The 19,665-nt window shown below is 41.8% G+C and overlaps 1 protein-coding gene across 5 annotated transcripts in view; it reads left to right on the forward strand.

Moving 5' to 3' along the window:
* KIAA0753 (KIAA0753 ortholog) overlaps positions 1-19,665 on the forward strand; it is a 56,979-nt gene that overhangs the window by 26,132 nt on the left and 11,182 nt on the right. For 3 of the 5 annotated variants that reach the window (XM_061143175.1, XM_061143174.1, XM_061143173.1), the window contains 9 exons: positions 633-868; positions 2,082-2,248; positions 3,889-4,008; positions 5,078-5,167; positions 8,280-8,358; positions 9,414-9,497; positions 12,794-12,979; positions 14,793-14,874; positions 19,542-19,662. In XM_061143175.1, the coding sequence (XP_060999158.1) occupies positions 633-868; positions 2,082-2,248; positions 3,889-4,008; positions 5,078-5,167; positions 8,280-8,358; positions 9,414-9,497; positions 12,794-12,979; positions 14,793-14,874; positions 19,542-19,662 (1,165 nt within the window). The remainder of the gene's footprint in view (positions 1-632; positions 869-2,081; positions 2,249-3,888; positions 4,009-5,077; positions 5,168-8,279; positions 8,359-9,413; positions 9,498-12,793; positions 12,980-14,792; positions 14,875-19,541; positions 19,663-19,665) is intronic. The other 2 variants (XM_061143176.1, XM_061143178.1) reach the window with 2 other exon arrangements.

Here is a 19,665-nt window from a genome sequence, read left to right on the forward strand (position 1 = left end):
GAATTTTGTTTATTTTTCTTCTATCCGGAAACATTGCTGAACTCTATTCTTAGTTGTAATTGCCTATCTGTAGATTCTCTTTGGATTGTTTCTGTATACAAAATATCTCATCTTCAAATACAGTTTTACCTTCTTTCCCATTGCAGGTTGTATGTCCTGTATGGAGTTCAGACTTTATTCTGTATCAAATTTGGAGCCATCGAAGGTTTTGAGAAGTGATACTTAAATATTTACATTAAAAACATAATTATGGTAGTCAGGAGAAGGTGTGATTGAAGATAAAGTAGGGGTCTGTTACAAGATGCTGTTGTTACAGTCACAAGATATTGCAAGCCTGACGTTAGGGAGTGGCAGGAGGGAAGAAAAGGGCAAGAGGTATTTTACTGATAGAATTAGGATTTGAGGGACTGGGTGAGTAAGTAAATGTGGGAGGTGAGATTTAGGAGTCAGGCATGGTACTTAGGCTTCTGCCGTAGAACTGCAGTAGGAGTCATAGGATCAGAAGCAACTCTTGACAGCAAGACACTTCAGTTTTTAACAGGGTGTTGTAAGCTTATCTGCCTCTGGATAATCATTCTCACTTGATTTGAATAGCATTTCCTTCCTCTTGTCCTTCTGAAATCTCCACGTAGATAAGTATCAACCCGACACAGAGCTTCCAGTGACCCAGAGCCTGGAAAATGAGCTTGATGGATTAGAGGCGGATATCCTTCAGGATGATGTTCCATCTATCCTCGACCAAAATGCAGGCTTCAAAGAAGAGGTATTAGCCCTGGCAAAAATAAAAGCAGGGAGAAAGAAGCTTGTGACTGAGAATGTGCCACCGCCTAGGAAGAAAGATACTCTGGCACCAGCAAGACCACAACAAGTATGACATCACTCCTTTCTTTTGGCCCGTTTGTATTAATCTGACATCATCCAAGGTCACACAGGCTGGTAAACGGTGGAGCCAGGATTTGAGTTCTTGGGCATTTGAATGCCAGAGCCCTTGAGCCCAGCTGTCTAAGCTGACATAGCTTGGCTCCAGGTTGTTTTTTTGTTTTTGTTTTTTTTTAAAACAAAAAACAAGTTTTAGTATTGTTACTAAGGATAGGGCATTCTTGTCCAGGTTTAGTAAGAGCCTTTCTGATTTGATAACCATGGTCTTCATTGGGCAGGCTATTTTAAAATATAGTTTTTTTTCTGCTTCTGATTTGGAAGTATGAAATTTGAGGGATTAAGATGAAGATTTCCTGCTAAATATTGATACATAATATATCACTTGATATTGAAAGGTATCTTAGGGTGAGTACTTTCTAAATAGCTTTGGGAGTCAGCTGGCTTGAAAGTACATTATATTCTTAAGCTTCTATCTAAAATTTAACTTCAGGCCCTACCAGTGGCGAACTGGCTAGAAGACCACCTCCTAGTCTGAATATGCTTAATGTGGTTACTCCAATTTGATGGCTTCTCCATAGGCTTCTGTAACATAATCACCTGTTACTCATAAATCATGGATTAAGATCAAGTCTTTATTCCTTTTCAAACAAACTGTCAAGGGAGGTCATTGGGAAGTCTGGGTTGAGCCTAAACAAATTCAGCCTGGAATATTTCTCTGAAACAGCCTTGTTCTCTATAGCATTTTATGGTAGTTGTTCTGTTTAGGTGGCATATGCCTTCGTGCCTTCATCATACTCCTCCTCTGTTAGCTCATTTAATCTTCTAGAAATTTGTGAAGACATTATCTCCCATTTTACAGATAGGAAACCTCAAGACTGAGAAATGTATTTTAACCAAGAATGTTTTTTACCTCTTTTGCTTAGTTAGGAAGAAATATATATATATATATATATTTTATATATATATAAAGATGGCCAAGCCAGGGATTCCAGTTTTACGTGTGTACCCCTCTCCCCACAACCAGGGTTGTTTTCTTGTAATCTGTGCCCTCCCCAAATTTCTGCCACAGTGCTGTCCATTTAAGTTTTTGCTGAATGAATGCATGAACAGCATAGGGACATTTGAACCTTCAGTAAGCCCGAGGTCAAAACCAGTTTCTTTGCTATCCATTTGGCTTTATAATTCATATTTATCTCTTGCAGGGACTACACAAAGCTGAAAAAAGTAGACCAATCCCCTCTTACAGCAAAAGCAGGTTGCAAAGGACAACAGTCTCCTCCAGATTAAAAATGAACCAACAGCCTGTGAAAGACAGTCGGACTCCTTGGATACCTCCAAACCCCACATCCCCACCAGCATCTCCTAAATGGTATGTAAAAATTCAAGCATTCAGGTATGTGATTTTACTTTTCCTCCACAGATCAAAGGTAACCTATTGCTTAGAGCAAATGAAGCAGTGGCCTTAGTCCCCTTTAAGGAAAAAAAGCTCATTTGGATGGGTAATACATGAAATGTTTTTGACTGGAAGCCCATTGGTTCCTTTTTCCTACCTGACGGTGGGTAGATAACTCCCACAGGTCACTCCAGTACCCTGTGGACTTTGAGGGCTGCTGTTCACTCGCCTCCACACCCAGTTGATCCTGGTTACTTGAGGCCGGGAACTGTGCCTTATATCTGAGTGTACAGTGCCTGATGTAGTCAATCTTAGTAGGCATTTAGTAAATCTTTGCTGAATGAATGCTTAAAAATAATTCCTAGTCCAAGTCAAGACAACATTAATTATAAAACCGTACAAACCTCATAGATGCTGTCCTGACGCAGAAGACAGTTAGGATAGAGCTGACATCACTGCCTTGTCACCCTTATTCGGGAGAAGGCAATGGCAACCCACTCCAGTACTCTCGTCTGGAAAATCCCATGGACAGAGGAGTCTGGTAGACTACAGTTCATGAGGTCGTGAAGCAACTTAGCAGTAGCAGCAGCACCCTTACTCACAGCACATAGTGAATGAGGGCCCAATCTTCTACAGAGCTGGGGAGAAGGCGTTGTCCTTCAGGGGCACAGAGTTCAGTGAGGCAGAAATTACAGTCTTCAGGGAACTGGTTAAAAATGGGAGTTCATGTACCATGGACAGTGGTTCTCAGAAGCACGATGGAAAGGACCAGGTGCTAGGACAGTCACAGGAAGGCAGGCACAAGCAGTCACGTGAAGAGGAGAGTGAGCAAGAAGGTAGGTAACATGAAGGGTCCCACTTCTTAGGCCGGCAGGAGATGTGGTGAGAAGCTTGGTGGGATGGGATCCCCTGAAGACTGAGTGATTCTCAGTGGATGGTTATGCTTATTTATCAGCTTTCACTTTAAAGGTGAAGAAACTGTCCAGAGAATCTAATGCCTTACTTATATAGCACAGCTGAGACTAAAATCAGGTCTTCTGATTTCATAATATGTGTGCTTCTTTGCTTTATTTCTGTGCTCTTAATTCTCTATTTTTATATGTAGTAGTGTAGAGATGTGAATTCAGTTGGTAAGCTCATGAAAACAGAAGTTGGTTGGAATTTATATTGCAAACTAAATATACAATGCACTGTCTTCTAGAGTGTACATGTGGTAGATAGGGGAGGTAAGGGGGAAGGCTTTTGGGTTCACAGTGCTGTATTAGACCTGATAAAAGGCACAGAGTTGCTGTGTAACGTGAAATATAATTAGTGACCCAAATCTGTATATTAGAACAGGGTTTTGTTGAATTTCACCCATTATTCTGTAGTTGACAATTGTTTTTTCATTTAAAATAGTGATTGCTTCTATGAAGCAAAAAGGGACTTCTCTTCTTTGATACCGAGGCTGAATCCTGGATGCTGTCACTCTGCTTCACATTCAGCTTCCAATATAGAGCCCCCACTGTAGATCACCAGTACTGTGATGCTCTTGTCTTTTCTGAGCTGGCACCTTTTATGAGTCATCGGATGTGGAGGGAATGGTTACAAAGGTATAAGTTTTCCTTGTTTTGCAGTGCTGCCTGGCTCAAGGTGAAATCCAGCCCCAAAGATACCACCAAAGAACAATCTCTCCAGCAGGAAGATACACAAGAGGACAGTCGGTTGAGAGGTGCTGTTGAACACGAAGCAGTGAGGTTTGTGCTGGTGTTTGTCAGATCTTTGAAATGGGCCCCCTTTCAAATGGAATTCTAAAGCGAGCTCTTCTTTTGCCCATGTATAAAGATGGCTATATAAAAACGGAAATTGCTAAACTTTCCTGTCAAATTATGCAGCTTAGACAGTGAGCCCCTCTTTTATTCCTTGCCTAATTCATTCAAAAATTACGTGCGTTTCAGTTGTCTACCAGTTGCTTGTTTTGGTACAGTTGTGAGCTCTTTGGAGACCTTTGTGGGGGACTGGGGGGGTGGGCAAAAAAGACAGATTCCCAGCCCCTGCTTATTTATAGTCAACAAGGAGGACATGTTATTGACTATAAGATAGAAAGTTGTATGTCCCCTGAGACCTGAAGTGTTAAATGCTGAGAGTTCAGAAGGTAGACAGGACACCTCTGCAGAGATCTGAACTTCTTGGAGGGAGATGGAAAATCAATTAGGACTTGAAGAATAGGCTTTAAGTAGGGGGTGATGAGGTGAGGCCATTCCATGACAGGAGAGCAGTGAAAACAGGTTGCCTGCATTCATTTGGCTGGAATTGTTCTTGCAATTATGGGGAAGCCAGAGTGAAAGTGGACCATTAGATAATTTGATACTGTTCACTATCCTGGGCTGAAAGCATCAAGCCCTAACACATACATTAAGGTTGTTCCGAGTTAGCTTTTCCTTTCTGTGTTTATTTGACTCCAACTCTGCGTTGGGGGCTCTCCTGGGAGCCCATTTCTTTGTCTGAGCTGGAAGATAGAGCAGCAGCTTTGTTTTACAGCTGAGCAAGAAGCCCTAATTGCAGCGAAGGCTAGTTTTCTCGAGAATATTTGTGGCCAGGTTTTTGTGGCATTGCACACCAACCAGGAGTGCTCTTGCGGGTACATGTCTTTTTCCATGGAACATCACACTGAGAGCTGCACCGGCCCAGAGACTGAGCTACCTTCTGAGTCTTTGATGGAGCCGAGATGGGCGCTCTGCGGGGTCCTGACTCCTGGTCTGTTTATGCGGTAATGACACCTGCAGGTTGAGGCAAAATTGGCCTGACTTTTGTATTCTCTGCTAGACTCGCTTGGCTGGATGCTGAAACTTCCAAAAGATTGAAGGAATTAGAAGAATTAAAAGCCGAACAAATGGACAAAATGCAAAAACAGAGGTAACTGACTGTTTTCTGAGGTAGAGTAAAACACAGCAGGCCTATTTTATATCATCTAGCTATTTTTATAACTTGTTGCGATTGTTTTGTGGTGTAGTCACACTTCTCATGTCTGTTGTCCGTCAGACTGCTTAAAGTTCTTTGAAGTCAGCTAAGAAGCCAACAGTGGAGCTCAGACAGGAGCCCCTGGGAGTCCTGGCTGGTTTGAGGAGAGTTGGGATGACTCTGTGATAGCATCCTTAGGCTCCATTGGCTTGATGCTGAAACTTCCAGAAGAACAAAGGAATTGAATGAGCTGAAAACTGGAGAAAGGGACAGGTGTCAGAAACTGAGATATGTGTTTGCTTCTGAAGGATGGTGCATGCTTGCCTATTCTTAAATTGGTCCGGACAGTTTCACCACCATCCTGGACTGTGTGGGCCTGACCTCACCATTGAATGAATGAATGAGTATCTGCATGCCTGCGTGTATTTTGCACAGTATTTTTTCTAGGAAGTATTTCTGTTGTGTGCAGTTTGAATGATATCTACAGTTTAGGGGGAGTTTTATCTGAAAGATCAGTGTTATGTCTGTTGTTTCCCTTGGAGGTGCTTGTCTCCTGGCCAGGTGGGGCGTAGATGTGCAGTCTGCTAAGATACTTCTGCTTCACGTGTTAGCTTGAGCACAGCGTAAGGTTTTCAAGTGAGGTTGCTTTTCCCATTTGTCCCCAAATCCAGGCACGAAGAAGTTCATGAGCAGGCTTAGTTGTTACTGCTGCAGTTGGCTCATCTGTCTCACTCTGATAATGAGTCACCCTGAAGTCACATGAACAGAATCCTCATTGACATAGCTGTGCATTCTGTCACCAGTCATGAGAGAGTGTCCACTCCCAGGTTAGAAGGGCTGTGGCCCTTTTGTTAGAGGGTGAGTGTCGTGAACCACTACCACCCCAAAACCAAGACAGGGGTCAGCACCCCTACTCTCAAACTCCCTGTGGGTCCCTCCTCATTGCAGCCCCTACTTTCTCCCCAGAGCTCACCACTGTCCTGATTCTTGTGTTCATCTTTTCATTACTTGAATTCATAAATCTGTTACCCTTGTGTGTGTCCTTAACGGCATATTGTTTCATCCGGACAGCTGAGAAGCAGGCCCAAACCTGGAAAGGCAGTGTTGCTGGGAATAGATGAGGATTCCCGGGGAAAGCAGGCTGCGCAGGGTCCTTCCTAAACTTCCTGGGACTTTTTAGGTGCCCATCCGGAAAGTTTATAGATCATGAATGAGTCCTGACAAAGGTAGAGCTTACCACATTTGGGGCATCTGGAGATGAACCAGGTGCAGTGGACCTCCAGAGGAGGCCTGGTCAGGGGGCAGTGGGCTGCCTTGTGTAGTGTTGTTTTGTTACCCAGTAGTATTCCATCGCGTGACTACTCACATACACATATCCACAGCCTGTGTATCCATCCTCTTGTGAATTAACCTCTGGGTTGTTTTCCATTGTTAGTTAGTATAGGAATTCCCTTCTAGTTTTTCTGCATCCCAGCTGACATGTGGTAATATACAATTTTTTAAATTTTGGTGAGAGCATGTGGTGGTGTCTCGCTGGGATTTTACTTTGCAGTTCCTTGAAGTCTAATGATGATGAACACTTGGTAGTGCTTTTTGTGATGTGTTTATTCAAGTTTTTTGTCCATTTTTTATTGTTTTTATAATTATTGATTTTTAAGAGTTTCAAAAAATATGTTCTGGATTTGAGGCCCCTTTCAGAATATGTGCAGCAAATATTTTCTCCCAGTCCTGTGGCTTGCCTATGTATTTTCTTAATGGGATCTTTTGAAGACAAGAAATTTCAAATTTTGATTAAGATCAACTTAGCAGTTTTTTCATTTTACAGTTAATCTTTTTTATGAATCATTACTTTTTTAAGGAATCATGACCAGTGCTGAAGTTTGAAGGATATTCTATATTTTCTTCTAAAATGCTTTTTAGTTTCAGTTTTAATTTTTATATCTGTGATCCCATTTTTAATTAATATCTGTGTGTGAGATGAAATGCTTATCAGGGTTGATTGTTTTCCTTGTGGATATCTGGCTAGTCTAGCACCATCCGATGAAAGGATTATTGACCTTGATCTTTACACTAGGGTCATCTGGGTGAACTGTTGGTTAAGGACCGTCATGCAGGTCTTTAGGTCTTCCCTTTGGGATGCACCACGCTCTCCAGAGATGAGTCTTTTGATCTGCTGCCTGGAGGGTGAGGACCTGTGTGTCGTTGAAGCTGAGGTGGTCAGGAGGCTGTGAGTCTTACCCCTCGGCATTCAGCTCACATCCATGCATCCCTCACTTCAGTAGGGCACCTACAGTCTCAGTGCAGTTTGCATCCCCTGAGGAGTCAAGAGATTGAGCAACCAACCCATCTTCTTTCAGAGTTGCGGAGAGGCCATGGTCCAGTATGTGAAGGAGGGAAGGGACCTAGGGCCCTAACTTCTCAAATGTCATCTGACTCTTATCTTTTATGGTTAAGCCACCTCCTCCCAGGTCACCCCTAGGCCTCGGGGTACTTGGTGCTCCGTCTTGAGCCTCTTAAGTCAGCAGTGCAAATTGTGTGAGTCCTTGGCTTTGCCCATTACAACCCTAGAATTCAGCCTTCTTAGGTTGGTAAGTTACTTACCACTTTCGTCCTTGAGTTTCTAGCACCGTTTCCCCCGCCTTGTCATTGTGAGTTTATGTCTGATTCTGTTATTGTGGGGTTTGGGAGGGAACAAAATTAGTTTCATTTGTTGTGTCTTGTGCCCTCTTTAGTCGTTTCAAGGCAGCCATTATTCTTTCAAAATGGACTCAGAGCCTAATATACTTCTTCAGATGTTATCTCAGCCTTTGTCCTCAAAGTTGGGGTCAGGACCAGTAGTATCACATCACCTGAGAGCTTGTTGGAAATACAGACTCTCAGGCCTCCCTCAGGCCAGTCGCATCAGAATCTACATTTAACAAGATCCCCCGGGATCTTGTGTGAAAATTAGAACAGCACTGTGGTTTTATAATCATTCGATTTTCCTTCGCCTGGGGTGGTAAATAAATGTGCACAATAGGATATTTTCTTGCTTTTGATTTTAATTTTCAATTTTATTTCTAAATAGTGTTTCCACCACCCAGTTAGCAGACAAGGTAGAGAAGGCAGTTCTGGAGCGTTTGAAGCCTCTCCTGGCCAAGGCCCAGGTAATCTAGTTCATCCCATATGCTTGCCTTTTGGAAGCTCTCGAATAAAAAGTGTTGCCCCAGAGGTCACACTGACCCTTTGCAGGGCTGTGTGTCTGTCTGGCAGCCAGCAGCTGCATTGCTGCTTGTGCTTCGTGGTATGGGCACAGTGCTGCCAGGGCCCTTTTCGGGCACCCGCACCACTGATGCGTCTTCCTTTGTGGGTGAGGGTTCAAGATGGGGGAGGAGAGAGAAAGTATCATTTTTGCGAAAGGTGAGATTTTTCATTTGGGGAATAAGTTTCGATTGCAATTTATGTTCCTAATCAAATAAAGCTATTGGTGGTATTAGTGTTCAGTTCACTGCTTCCACTCTTAATTTCGTGCTCTTTCACCTCAGTGATCTGGAATGATTTAGTGTATTTTTTCCAGAGGAGAGAAATGTTAGGACAGCTTCTGTGCACAAATTAGTGCTTTTTTCAAGGTAAATTGTACAGAGCATCACCAGTAGGTTTTGCCATCCTCCTCTGAGCAGTGAGCTGAATGCCATGGCCAGACCCTGTAAATCCATCCTGTAAATAGGAACGCTCTTGTTCGTGTGACTAGATGAAGCCATGGAAAAGCACTAGAATCTTAAATGGAGTAAACAACATTCTGGGTCACTGAATAGGGCACTGAACTTCTCTATCTCTTGGTCTGAGACATGTTAAATCATTTTTAGAGTCCATGGAAATCTCAGGAGTATAGAACTGGGAGGGTTCATAGAGGCCAAACCATCCAACCTCCTTTTTTTGTCATTGAGGAAACTGGAACAGAGAAGTTGAGTAATTGCACAAAAACACACAGCTACTCTGATAACATTTTCAAAATTGAGGGAAGAAAAGGGGCAGAAAGCCAAGACCAGCACATGGCATTTATTTTCATGAAGACAGAGTGCTTAAATTTCTACAGAAAGCCTAATATAGCTAAAACTGATGAACAGTTCCACACAGAAGTTATTCTGGGAGCAGAATTCATTTGTACTAATATGGGTTGTAAATTTTCATAATTCGTGAGTGTGCTTGTCTGTTTTAATAGAGAGTCAATTCTTCTCTGGAAGTAGATACTCATTTGAAGGATCGGCCATCAGAAATCACAATGACAGCCCAGCCTGCCGAGGAGGTGCGTGTGGTGGGGCTGGCGTTCTGGACTGTTGCTGGGATTATTACATAATAATGTCCTCGGGTCTAAGGAAAAATGACACACAGATCACCCTAGTGTCCCACTCCGGAGGGTGTAGGTCATCTTTCACATTTGGCATGTTAATGCTTACAGTGTATCTTTAGCATTATGACTTAGATGAGCCTGTGAACAGCTCACAGAAAGCTCTCGAGCCACAGGTTTTTGTCAGCAGCTCTTTCCTTTCCTCCCAGTGACAGAGTGTGGGTAGACTGCATGAGCCTGAATGTTGATGGCCCGCGGCAAAAGAATGACTGCCCTCATTTGCTGTCTTTCAGCCTAGTTTTGCTCATTACTGGCCTAATTTCCTTTATACTGAGGGCCCAATATGTATTGTTAGGCAAGCATGTTTTGAGTGCCTAGTAATGACCGGTATCTGGCCTGGCAGAGACAAAAGGTGGCCCAGGAACAAATGATAATGTTGGAGAAAAATGAAAACCTAGCATGTGGTTGTCCACCCTGTGCTCTTCCTCTGGAGGACGTGTGTTCACCGTTTGTGGGAATGTCGCTCTCCCTGCCCTTCTACCTCGGCTAGGGACAGGAAGGTGCAGCCTGCCTCCGGCGGCTCTTCTTGGAGGGCGGAGAGAAGTTACTGCTTTCTTGTTCAGAGCAAGTGAAGGGCTGAGCAAGGGTGATGGTCTCAGAGTGAGAAGGAAATTGGAATGCAGCTCCACCAGCCCAACGACCTGAGGAACAGGAAGATGATAGATTCCAAGGATGTATCCCAGTTCTAATCATTAAGCAATAGTTTGGCTTTGGCATATTTTTGTAATTTTTGCAGTTGTTAATTTTATTGTTCCAGTATTTTATGACAGAATCTCATGCGAGGTGAGGCATGTGAGACTGGAAGCTGAAACCCTGCATCTGGCTCTTATAGACCAAGTGCGCGATGCCTCTGTCTTTTGTACTTCAGAGCTACCAGTGATGCCTTTTTCCCTAGAAAAGTAATGAGACTCACCTCTCATCTAGGGAGGCAATTCATGCGGTATTTTCATAGGAAAGGGAAATGAAATGGTCATAAATGCTGTCAGTGAAGTAGACATGTTTGAGTATTACTAGAAATGATCAGCTTTGTACATGAGAACTGTGCTGTAGGCATTAAATGGGCCTTAATACAATTTCTTAAAAAGGAAAAGTCACTCTGTCCAGTATTTACCATTCTCAGCTGCTGTTAAACTTTAGCATCACCACATAAGAGTTTCCCAGGCAGCACCATTGAGGGTCAGTGTTTATAAATAACTGAATAGAAACAAACTTGTTGAAGTTGGCATGATGAAGTTATTAAAAATGAGATATTTTGCTGTGTTAACTTATAAAAGAGCTGTGGGACCTTGATCCCAGATACCCAGAATTCTCATCTCTCAAAGGGAGGAGACGTTTGTTGCACTTTGCAAATCAGCTCTCAGTAGATTTGCTTGCAGACAGGATGATCCCTGGTGTCAGGAAATAGATTTTGGGAGGGTGCCATCATGGCATATTTGTCTCCTACTGCTACTATTGTCATTAACTGAACTTGCGCATGAAATACATTTTTCCAAAATGTGTAAGGTTTTCCTTTAATTAAAAGCTGTACCTGGCTAAAAAGGCAAACAATTCAGGAAAAGTATCATGTAAAAAGTAAAATCTCCCCACCAATGGGTACCGTGTGCTCATCTGTATAAAGCTTCTTTCTTTATATTTTGGTGATCTTTTCATATCAGCTCATTGGGTCCTTCCTTATTTCATGGGATTCTTGATATTTGATTCTTTAAACATTAATGAAAATAACAGATACACACATCTTAATTAACCAGACCTGCATTACTGGTTTAGTTAACTCTAGATTTCTTGGTAATTTTATTGTATTGGCTATTCAGCTGATTTTTATTTCTTTAACTTTGGTCAAGGTTGAACATTTCTTTGTTGGTCATTAATGTATTTTCTTCTGTAAACCGTTAAAAGGTTTTAAAAATTACTATGGCGGTAGCTGTTCTTCATGCCAATCACTATTTTTAAAGTGTTCCAGTGTACAAGTGCTCATATAATCCTTGTAACTCTGAAATGTAGGGTCATTATTTCCATATTATAAACCAGAGGATTGAGGCCTAGAGAGGTTAAGTATACTTGCCCCCACATTGAGGCATATCAGTGGCAGAACCAGGATTGGGTGCCAGAAATGTCTCCTTCCAGAGCCTGATATGATCATTTCCCCAGCAGACATTCTTTGTTAAAAAGCCTCTTTCAGAGCAGATTATATAGACACATATTAGAATCAACAGAAATACAACACATAAAAATGCTTTGCAAGCTGTAAAGTGCTTTTTGAATGTAAAGGATACAAAGTCAAGAAAGGCTGGTGAAACTCTTACAGGTTAGGGGTGCTGTGCTATGCTTAGTCACTCAGTCGTGTCTGGCTTTTTGCAACCCCATGGGCTGTAGCCCACCAGGCTTCTCTGTCCGTGAGGATTCTCCAGGCAAGAATACTGGAGTGGGTTGCCATGCCCTCCTCCAGGGGCTCTTCCCAACCCAGGGATTGAACCCAGGCCTCCCGCATTGCAGGCGGATTCTTTACTGTCTGAGTAACCAGGGAAGCCCTCAGGTTAATGGTAGAAAGTCTCAAACAGAAACAAGAATCATCAGCTGTGATGTTGTGAACAGATGCTTTTACAAAGCACTGAAGTGAAAGAGAATAGTGTAGGTGTGTCCTCTGGAGAATATGACTTGTGCTGTATGCTTAGTCACTCAGTCGTGTCCAACTCTTTGTGACCCCATGGACTGTAGCCCGCCAGGCTCCTGTGTCCATGGGGATTCTCCAGGTAAAAATACTGGAGTGGGTTACTGTGCCCTCTAGGAGATCTTCCTGACCCAGGAATTGAACCAGGGTCTCCTGCATTGCAGGTGGATTCTTTACTAACTGAGCTACCAGGGAAGCCCCATGACATGTGCAGTATTGGACATTCTTCTGAGTCTAGCACAAAGCAGATACTTGCTTTACCAGCTGGCAAAACAGGTAGTAGCAATAAATTTCATGGACATTAATGGTGTTACTCGATTAATGCAACTATTGAAATGACTGTGGTAGAAGCTGTCTTGACTGTCCTGATGTCCTGCTGTCAATGTTTACTGACTTAGGAGAGACTAGATTTAGTGTAGAAACTGCCTGTTGTATCATCGCACGGTGGGTGTGTGTGATCAGGGTTCATATTTAAGTCTCATGCTATTTTCGTATTGCCTTTCCATCCCCTTCGCTTGTTTCGCAGGCTACAGCTGTTGATGGTGAATCCAGTAACATTCATCAGCTGGATGGTTTTTTGGAAGATACCACTCACGAGCACTGGCCCATGACTCACTCTAAGATCTGGGAGTCTGATGCCTTAGCCACCTTGGGGGACGGCAAGGACAGCCCGAACCTGGAGGCCATGATGCTCCGAATGGAGGAAATGGAAGTAGGTTGCAGGAGCCAGCTCCGGTTAGCTGCTGGAGGCTGGCTTCTGTCGAGCACAGCTCCTCCTCATGATTCTGTAGCTTAAAACATCAGAGTTACCTGGTCCTCAGTTTAAATCCCAGCTCGACTGTCAGCCAAATGTGCAGCCTTTGTAAAGTCACTTATACTTTCTGATAAGTGGGGTGTTTTTGTTCTTTTTTTAATTTATTTTTTAATTGGAGGATAATTGGTTTACAGTGTTATGTTGGTTTCTGCCATACAGCAAAGTGAATCATAAGTATACATATGTCCCCTCTCTCTTGAACCTCCCTGCCACCCCCAGCCCACCCCACCCCTTTAGGTCATCACAGAGCACTGGGTTGAGCTCCCTGTGTTATATAGCAGCTTCCCACTAGCTGTCTGTTTTATGTGTATAGATGTTCGTACTGCTCTCTCAAGTCGTCCCACCCTCTCCTTACCCCCGTGTCCATTCCTGTCAGCACCATTTTTCTAGATTCCCTATATATATATAAATGTGTTAATATATGATATTTGTTTTTCTCTTTCTGACTTACTTCACTCTGTATAACAGGCTTTAGGTTCATCCCCCTAACTAGAACTGACTTAAATTCATTCCTTTTTATGGCTGAGTGATATTCCATTGTATGTGTATATATATATTTATATATACACACTATATATATATTTATATATATTTATAAACACCACAACACAATTTCTTTATCCATTCATCTGTCGATGGACGTCTAGGTTGCTTCCATGTCCTGGCTATTATAAATAGTGCTGCAGTGAATCCTGGAGTACATGTGTCTTTTTTAATTAAGTGAGGGTGTTTTTAAGGACACAATGAGGTATGAAGTGTCTGTATACTACCTGACCCATAACTCATCATTGATAATGTGATACCAAAAACGCTGGGCCAGAGCCCAGTCCTACAAATGGGACCAACAACTTCTTCACCCCTCAGCTTGTAAATGCTGCCCAATTGCCTCTTCTGCTCTCCTCCCATTGGATCCTGGCAAACCACAGATAACTTTACCTTTCTTAATTCCCATGATGCTGCTTTAGAATGCTCTTCTCAGAGAATTCTAGACCTCAGACATTATGCAAGCCAACCCCTGGATGGTTCTGAGGAGGAAATTGAGACAGTAAGGCAGTGAGTGACATGGCCAAGGCCACCCAAAAATTCCCACCAGAGTTGGGCTGAGAATCCAGGTCCCTGACTCCTAGCTCAGAATTTTCATTTTAACTCCACCTTGATGAAATCTTATTTTGGCTTTGCTGCTAAACTAAAAACATTATAGGCAAGACAACATTTAGTTGGTTTTTGACAATTTAAAAATGTGTAGTTTATCCTAGTCTTGTAACTGATTTCCCCTTCTTGGGGGTAACTGTCTAGACCTGAAGTGTCCCAAATGGTAGTCTGTAGCCACATACATGGCCGTTTACATACATGGCCATTTACACTCGTGGCCATTTAATGTAAACCAGTTAAAATTAAATACATTACTGCATTTCCAGTGGTCAGTAGTTAGTGGCTAGTACATTGGACAGGACAGAAATAGAACATTTCCATCATCAATTCAGATTCTAGTGGGCAGTGCTGGTCCATATTAGATTAATTAGTATAGGTTAATTGCCTCATTTTATTTTACACTTCCCCTCATGAGCTAACCACTGGCCTAGGACGTGCCTGTTTTCTGGCGATATGTCTGTATCAAATGTCTGCTGGACTATTATAACCTTACTAGTCTCTGGTTTGTAATGAAACTAATTTTTTTCCTCATAGATTAATCTTTTTTTTTTTTTCAAAGAAATACCAGGAGACAGTTCGCCAAAGATATAATAAAATTGTATATACCGATCCTCATTTTTGGATGCAGGAAGAAAAAAATGGTGAGTGTTCCCCCACTTTTTCCTTCTACATTGTACTCTGAAAAATTTCACACATACAGAAAAGTTGAAAAAAATTATACAGTGGGTACTCATATATACATCTTCTAGATTCTACAATTAAAATCTTGCTCTATTTGCTTTATCATATATCTCCTTAGCCTCTCAGGCTTCCCAGATGGCTCAGTGGTAAAGAATCCGCCTGCCAATGCAGGAGACACAAGGGACATAGGTTTTATCCCTGGGTTGGGAAGATTCCCTGGAGGAGGGCATGGAACCCATTCAGTATTCTTCCCTGGGAAATCCCATTGACAGAGGAGCCAGGCGGGCTAAGTCCGTGGGGTCGCAAAGAGTCGGAGGTGACTGAGCACACATGAGCACCCGTCAATTCATGTTATTTTTGGATGCCTTTTAGAGTAAGTTGCAGACATCAGTACCTCTTACCCGAAACATTTCAACCTGTATATCAGCAACTGGAGCTTCATGTTTACTTAGGGTTCTTTTTCCTTTTGAGATAAAATTTACATCTAATGAAATACACAAATCTTAACTGTATTATTTGATGAGTTTTGACAAAGGAGTGCATCTTTCTACCCAAACTCCTTCTATCACCCTGTGCTCCTTCCCAGTCAGTGCCCCCCTACCCAGCCAACCACTGTGCTTTTTTTTTTTAACTTTAGATTAATTTTGCCTATTCTGGAATTTCATATAAGTGGAATCATACATGTATTTAACCTTTTGTCTTTCATTTAGCATGATGTCTTATAATTTATCTATTACTCGTTTCCTATTGCTAAGGTAACAGGCTTAAGTTAGTAACAAGTTATAGCATAAATGTAGTGGTTTAAAACAAATTTATTCTCTCACAAATTTATTCTCAAGTGAATTCCTGGAGGTCCGAAGTCTGAATGTCTCAAAGGGCTAAAAGCAAGGGATTGGCAGGGCTGGTTCCTTCTTCCAGCTTCTAAGGCTGCCTGCGTTCCTTGGCTTGTGACTTTATTACTCCAGACTGCTTCTGCCTTCACGTTGCCTTCTCCTCCCCTGAGTCACATCTTCCTCTGCTTGCCTGTTATAATGACTTGTTGATTACCTTTATGGCCCATCCCAGTGATCCAGGTTACTTCCCCATCTCAAGATCCTTAAAGTCCCTCCTGCTATAAAAGAGACATTCACAGGTTTCAGGGGTCAGAATCTGGACATCTGGGGGATCCATTGTTCAGCCTGCCACACTATACCAGTGTCCATTCCTTTTTATTGCTGAGTAGTATTCTATTGTACACAGGTACCACATCTAGTTTAGCTATTTGCCTGGAGATCTGCATTTGATTTTTTTTAATTTGGGTCTATTAGAAATTTGCTGAGTGTATTCATGTGTGATCTTTTTATGGACATAGGTTTTCATTTCTCTTGGATAAAAACCTGAGTAGATTTGCCAGATTATGGACTAGGCACATGTCTAACTTTATAAAAAACTGTCAAACATTTCCCCAAAGTGACTGTACCATTTTACACTCCCTGCATTGAGTTCATATTGCTAGAGATCCTTGCCAACATTTGAATTGTCAAAGTCTTTTTCATTATAACCTTTCTGGTGGGCCTGTAGCAATATCTCTTTGTAGCTTTAGTGTCATTTCTTTGGTAAATAATGATGTCTAGAACATTTTCAGGTAATTATTAGTCATTTGTATATTTTTCTTTATGAAGTGTCCAAGTCTTTTTTTACAGTAAAAAAAATTGGATTGTGTTTTTATGTTTGAATTATAGGAATTCTTCATGCATTTGGGTGTGAATTGTTTGCCATATATATACTAGTTTCAAAACAGCTCTATTGAGATATAATTCACATACCATAAAATTCATCCTTTTAAAGTTGAGTTGTTTTTAGTGTATTTACAGAATGTTGCAAATGTCACTGCTACCTTAATTCCAGAACATTTTCATCACCCTAACAAGAATCCCAGCTTCCATTAGCAATCACTTCTCATTCTCCCCCACCTCTTCCCAGCAGCCACTAATCTACTTGGGTGAATGTTTGCAAATGTTTTCCCCCATTTGTAGCTCATGTATGTATTTTCTCAAATGTGTTTTGTTACAAGGAAACATTTTAAATTTTGATAAAGTCTAATCTATCCAATTTTTCTTGTATAGTTTTTGCTTTCTTTGATCTCATAAACCTTTGCCTATTCCCAAGTTGAGAAGAGAAGCTCTTGTTTTCTTCTAGAAGCTTTATGGTTTTAGCTTGTATGTGTAGCTCTGTGATCCATCTTGAATAAAACTTGCCTCTGGTTTAAGGTAGAGGTTGAGGTTTATTTTTTCCTCCTGCTAATGGATATCCATTTGTTCTTACACCATTTGTTGAAAAGACTTTCCGTTTTCTCTTCCACTTTTAAAAATTCATACATATGCATTTTGGCTGCAGTTGCTAGGCCAGTGTCGCAATTTGGGCTGGGGAGTGTGTTACTCAAGTTCTCTTTGACTCATGCTTATCAGTTACTACTTTACTCAACGAAAGAAGGAAAATAAAATGTGGTTAAACATTACCTCTAAAGGATTTTTGGTACTGTGAGTATTAAGAGAAGGAAAGGAAGTTGTGGTATAGAAGATTTATAATAGCAGCATATGTACATATACTTTTTTAAAAGAGTACGAGTTTGGGGTATTGTCTTAGGAAAAGTATTCCCTGTGTCACATTTTGACTGAAAAATGAGCCATCTAAACACAATAGAGATTCATTCCTTTCAGTTTGGGTAATTGTTTTTAAAGTATACCACTTTATAGTTTTATTTATTTATGGCTGTGCTGGGTCTTCGATGCTGCGCGGGTGGCAAGCAGGGGCTACTCTCTGGTTGAGGGCAAGCTTCTCCCATCGTGGTGACTTCTCTAGATGCAAAGCATGGGGCTCTGGGGCATGCCGCCTTCAGTAGTTGCAGCTTGTGGACTCAGTGGTCGAGGTTCTCGGACTCTAGAGCGCAGGCTCAGTAGTTGTGGCGTACCGGCTTAGTTGCTCCGCGGCATGTGGAGTCTTCCCGGATCAGGGATCGAACCTGTGTCTCCTACATGGGCAGGCGGATTCTTTACCACTGAGCCACCAGGGAAGCCCCAGTTCTGGTAATTTTTCAGGCTCTATTCTTTGTTCCTTTCATTCTCTCTTTCTCCCCTAGCCCTCCTCCAGCTTCTGTGTCCGTCCTCAGATGACAGGTGAACCATTCTTCCAGGCCCACCTCATGTTCGCTCCTTCCTGTGAACTCCCATAGACTTCTGCTGTGTCCTGCCCTGTTAGAGATGTTTGTGGAGGGTCTTTATGTCACCCAAATAAGCCAGAGAGGTTTATCATGTTAAGTAGTATCCCAGCTGCACCTAGCAGGGGCATGACCCAGGGAGGAGCCTTCTCATCACTGCCTAGTGAATCAGTGGGCATCTTTCTGTTTGGAAGCGGAGGAAAGGGGAGTGCTGAAGGGCAACTGTTTCACTGTTGGTTTGGCCATTGGCCACAGTCAGGTTGCATGGTGCAGAAGATAGCCTTACCAAGGACTCACTGTTCTCTTTTTCAAGGACAATTTAAATTATTAGTCACTATCTCTGACTCTGCTGGAGTCTAGGTATGCATTTCAAAGGAGCTTTGTAGAACACTAAGAACTGAAACGAGTTTGTGGCTACTTTAAATCCAGAATCATGAAATCCTCTAAGAACCCTCTGTCTCTAATTATTCTGATTGTATGTTTAGTCACATCACAAAAACCAAATTTAAAGTGATTTCTGAATTATGCAGTGTCAAATCTGTATCTCTTATTCTCTCTTTTCTGAAGTCAATAGAAAATTGATTGTACTTTCAGTAATATTTTTATAAAAACTGACTTATGCAGTATTTCTTTTTATTAATATTTTTTTAATTTTTGAAAAAAAAAAAAATTTTTTTGGCCACTGTTGCATGGCATGTGGGATCTTAGTTTCCCAACCAGGGATTGAACCCACACCCCCTGCATTGGAAGTGTGGAGTCTTAACCTCTGGATCACCAGGGAAGGACCTATACAGTATTCCTGTGTGTAAAAAATCATAAAGAAATACGTGAGTCAGAGAAAGGTGTTTGACTTACCTAAGAGAAGGGCAATTTTCTTTTTACATCTGAAATGCGTTTAAAATGATAAATAATCCAAAACTCCAAAGAGCTGTCAAGCCTGTCCCAATGTATAGTTAATAAGTTAATGTTTTGACTATCATCATGCAGATTTTCCCAGCGAAGCTCAGAGACAAATTGTCAGCTAATCAAGTGTTCAGATGTGTTTTTTTTTCCCTTCTCCAGTAATCAGATAATGTAAAGGTTAAAAACAAAACCAACTGCTCAAGACTCCTTGAATGGAGGGTGGATCCTAATGGAACCTGGCTTTGCACAGGCCTCTTCAAGGAGTCTACCTCAGAGCTGACAGAAGCTTTGAAACAAGTTCCTTATTTCTTAAAACTAACTCTTCATTGCTTTGTTTCTTGGTAACTTTTAAATTCACCTTTTCAGATAGAACAAAGGCATTGTCTGCCTTTTGCACTGCCAGCTCAACCCTTACGCCTAAGAGACGTGACTGTGAACTTCCTCACAGGTTACTGGCCACTAGGACAGCTCTGATATCTACTCCAGCATTTCTTTACATACAGTCATTTTATGCCTCTCCTTTTCTAGACCAAAAATTTCCAGCAATAAGTGAAAGGCCTCTTTCTCCTCATCCTATCAGGATCACAAAGACAGCAGCTCGAAAAGACCCAGATGTGAACATCGTGTTAGAAGGGCCCTGCAATGGCGCGTA

Source organism: Dama dama, chromosome 5 (assembly GCF_033118175.1).
Source record: "Dama dama isolate Ldn47 chromosome 5, ASM3311817v1, whole genome shotgun sequence".
Taxonomy (NCBI): Eukaryota; Metazoa; Chordata; class Mammalia; order Artiodactyla; family Cervidae; genus Dama; species Dama dama.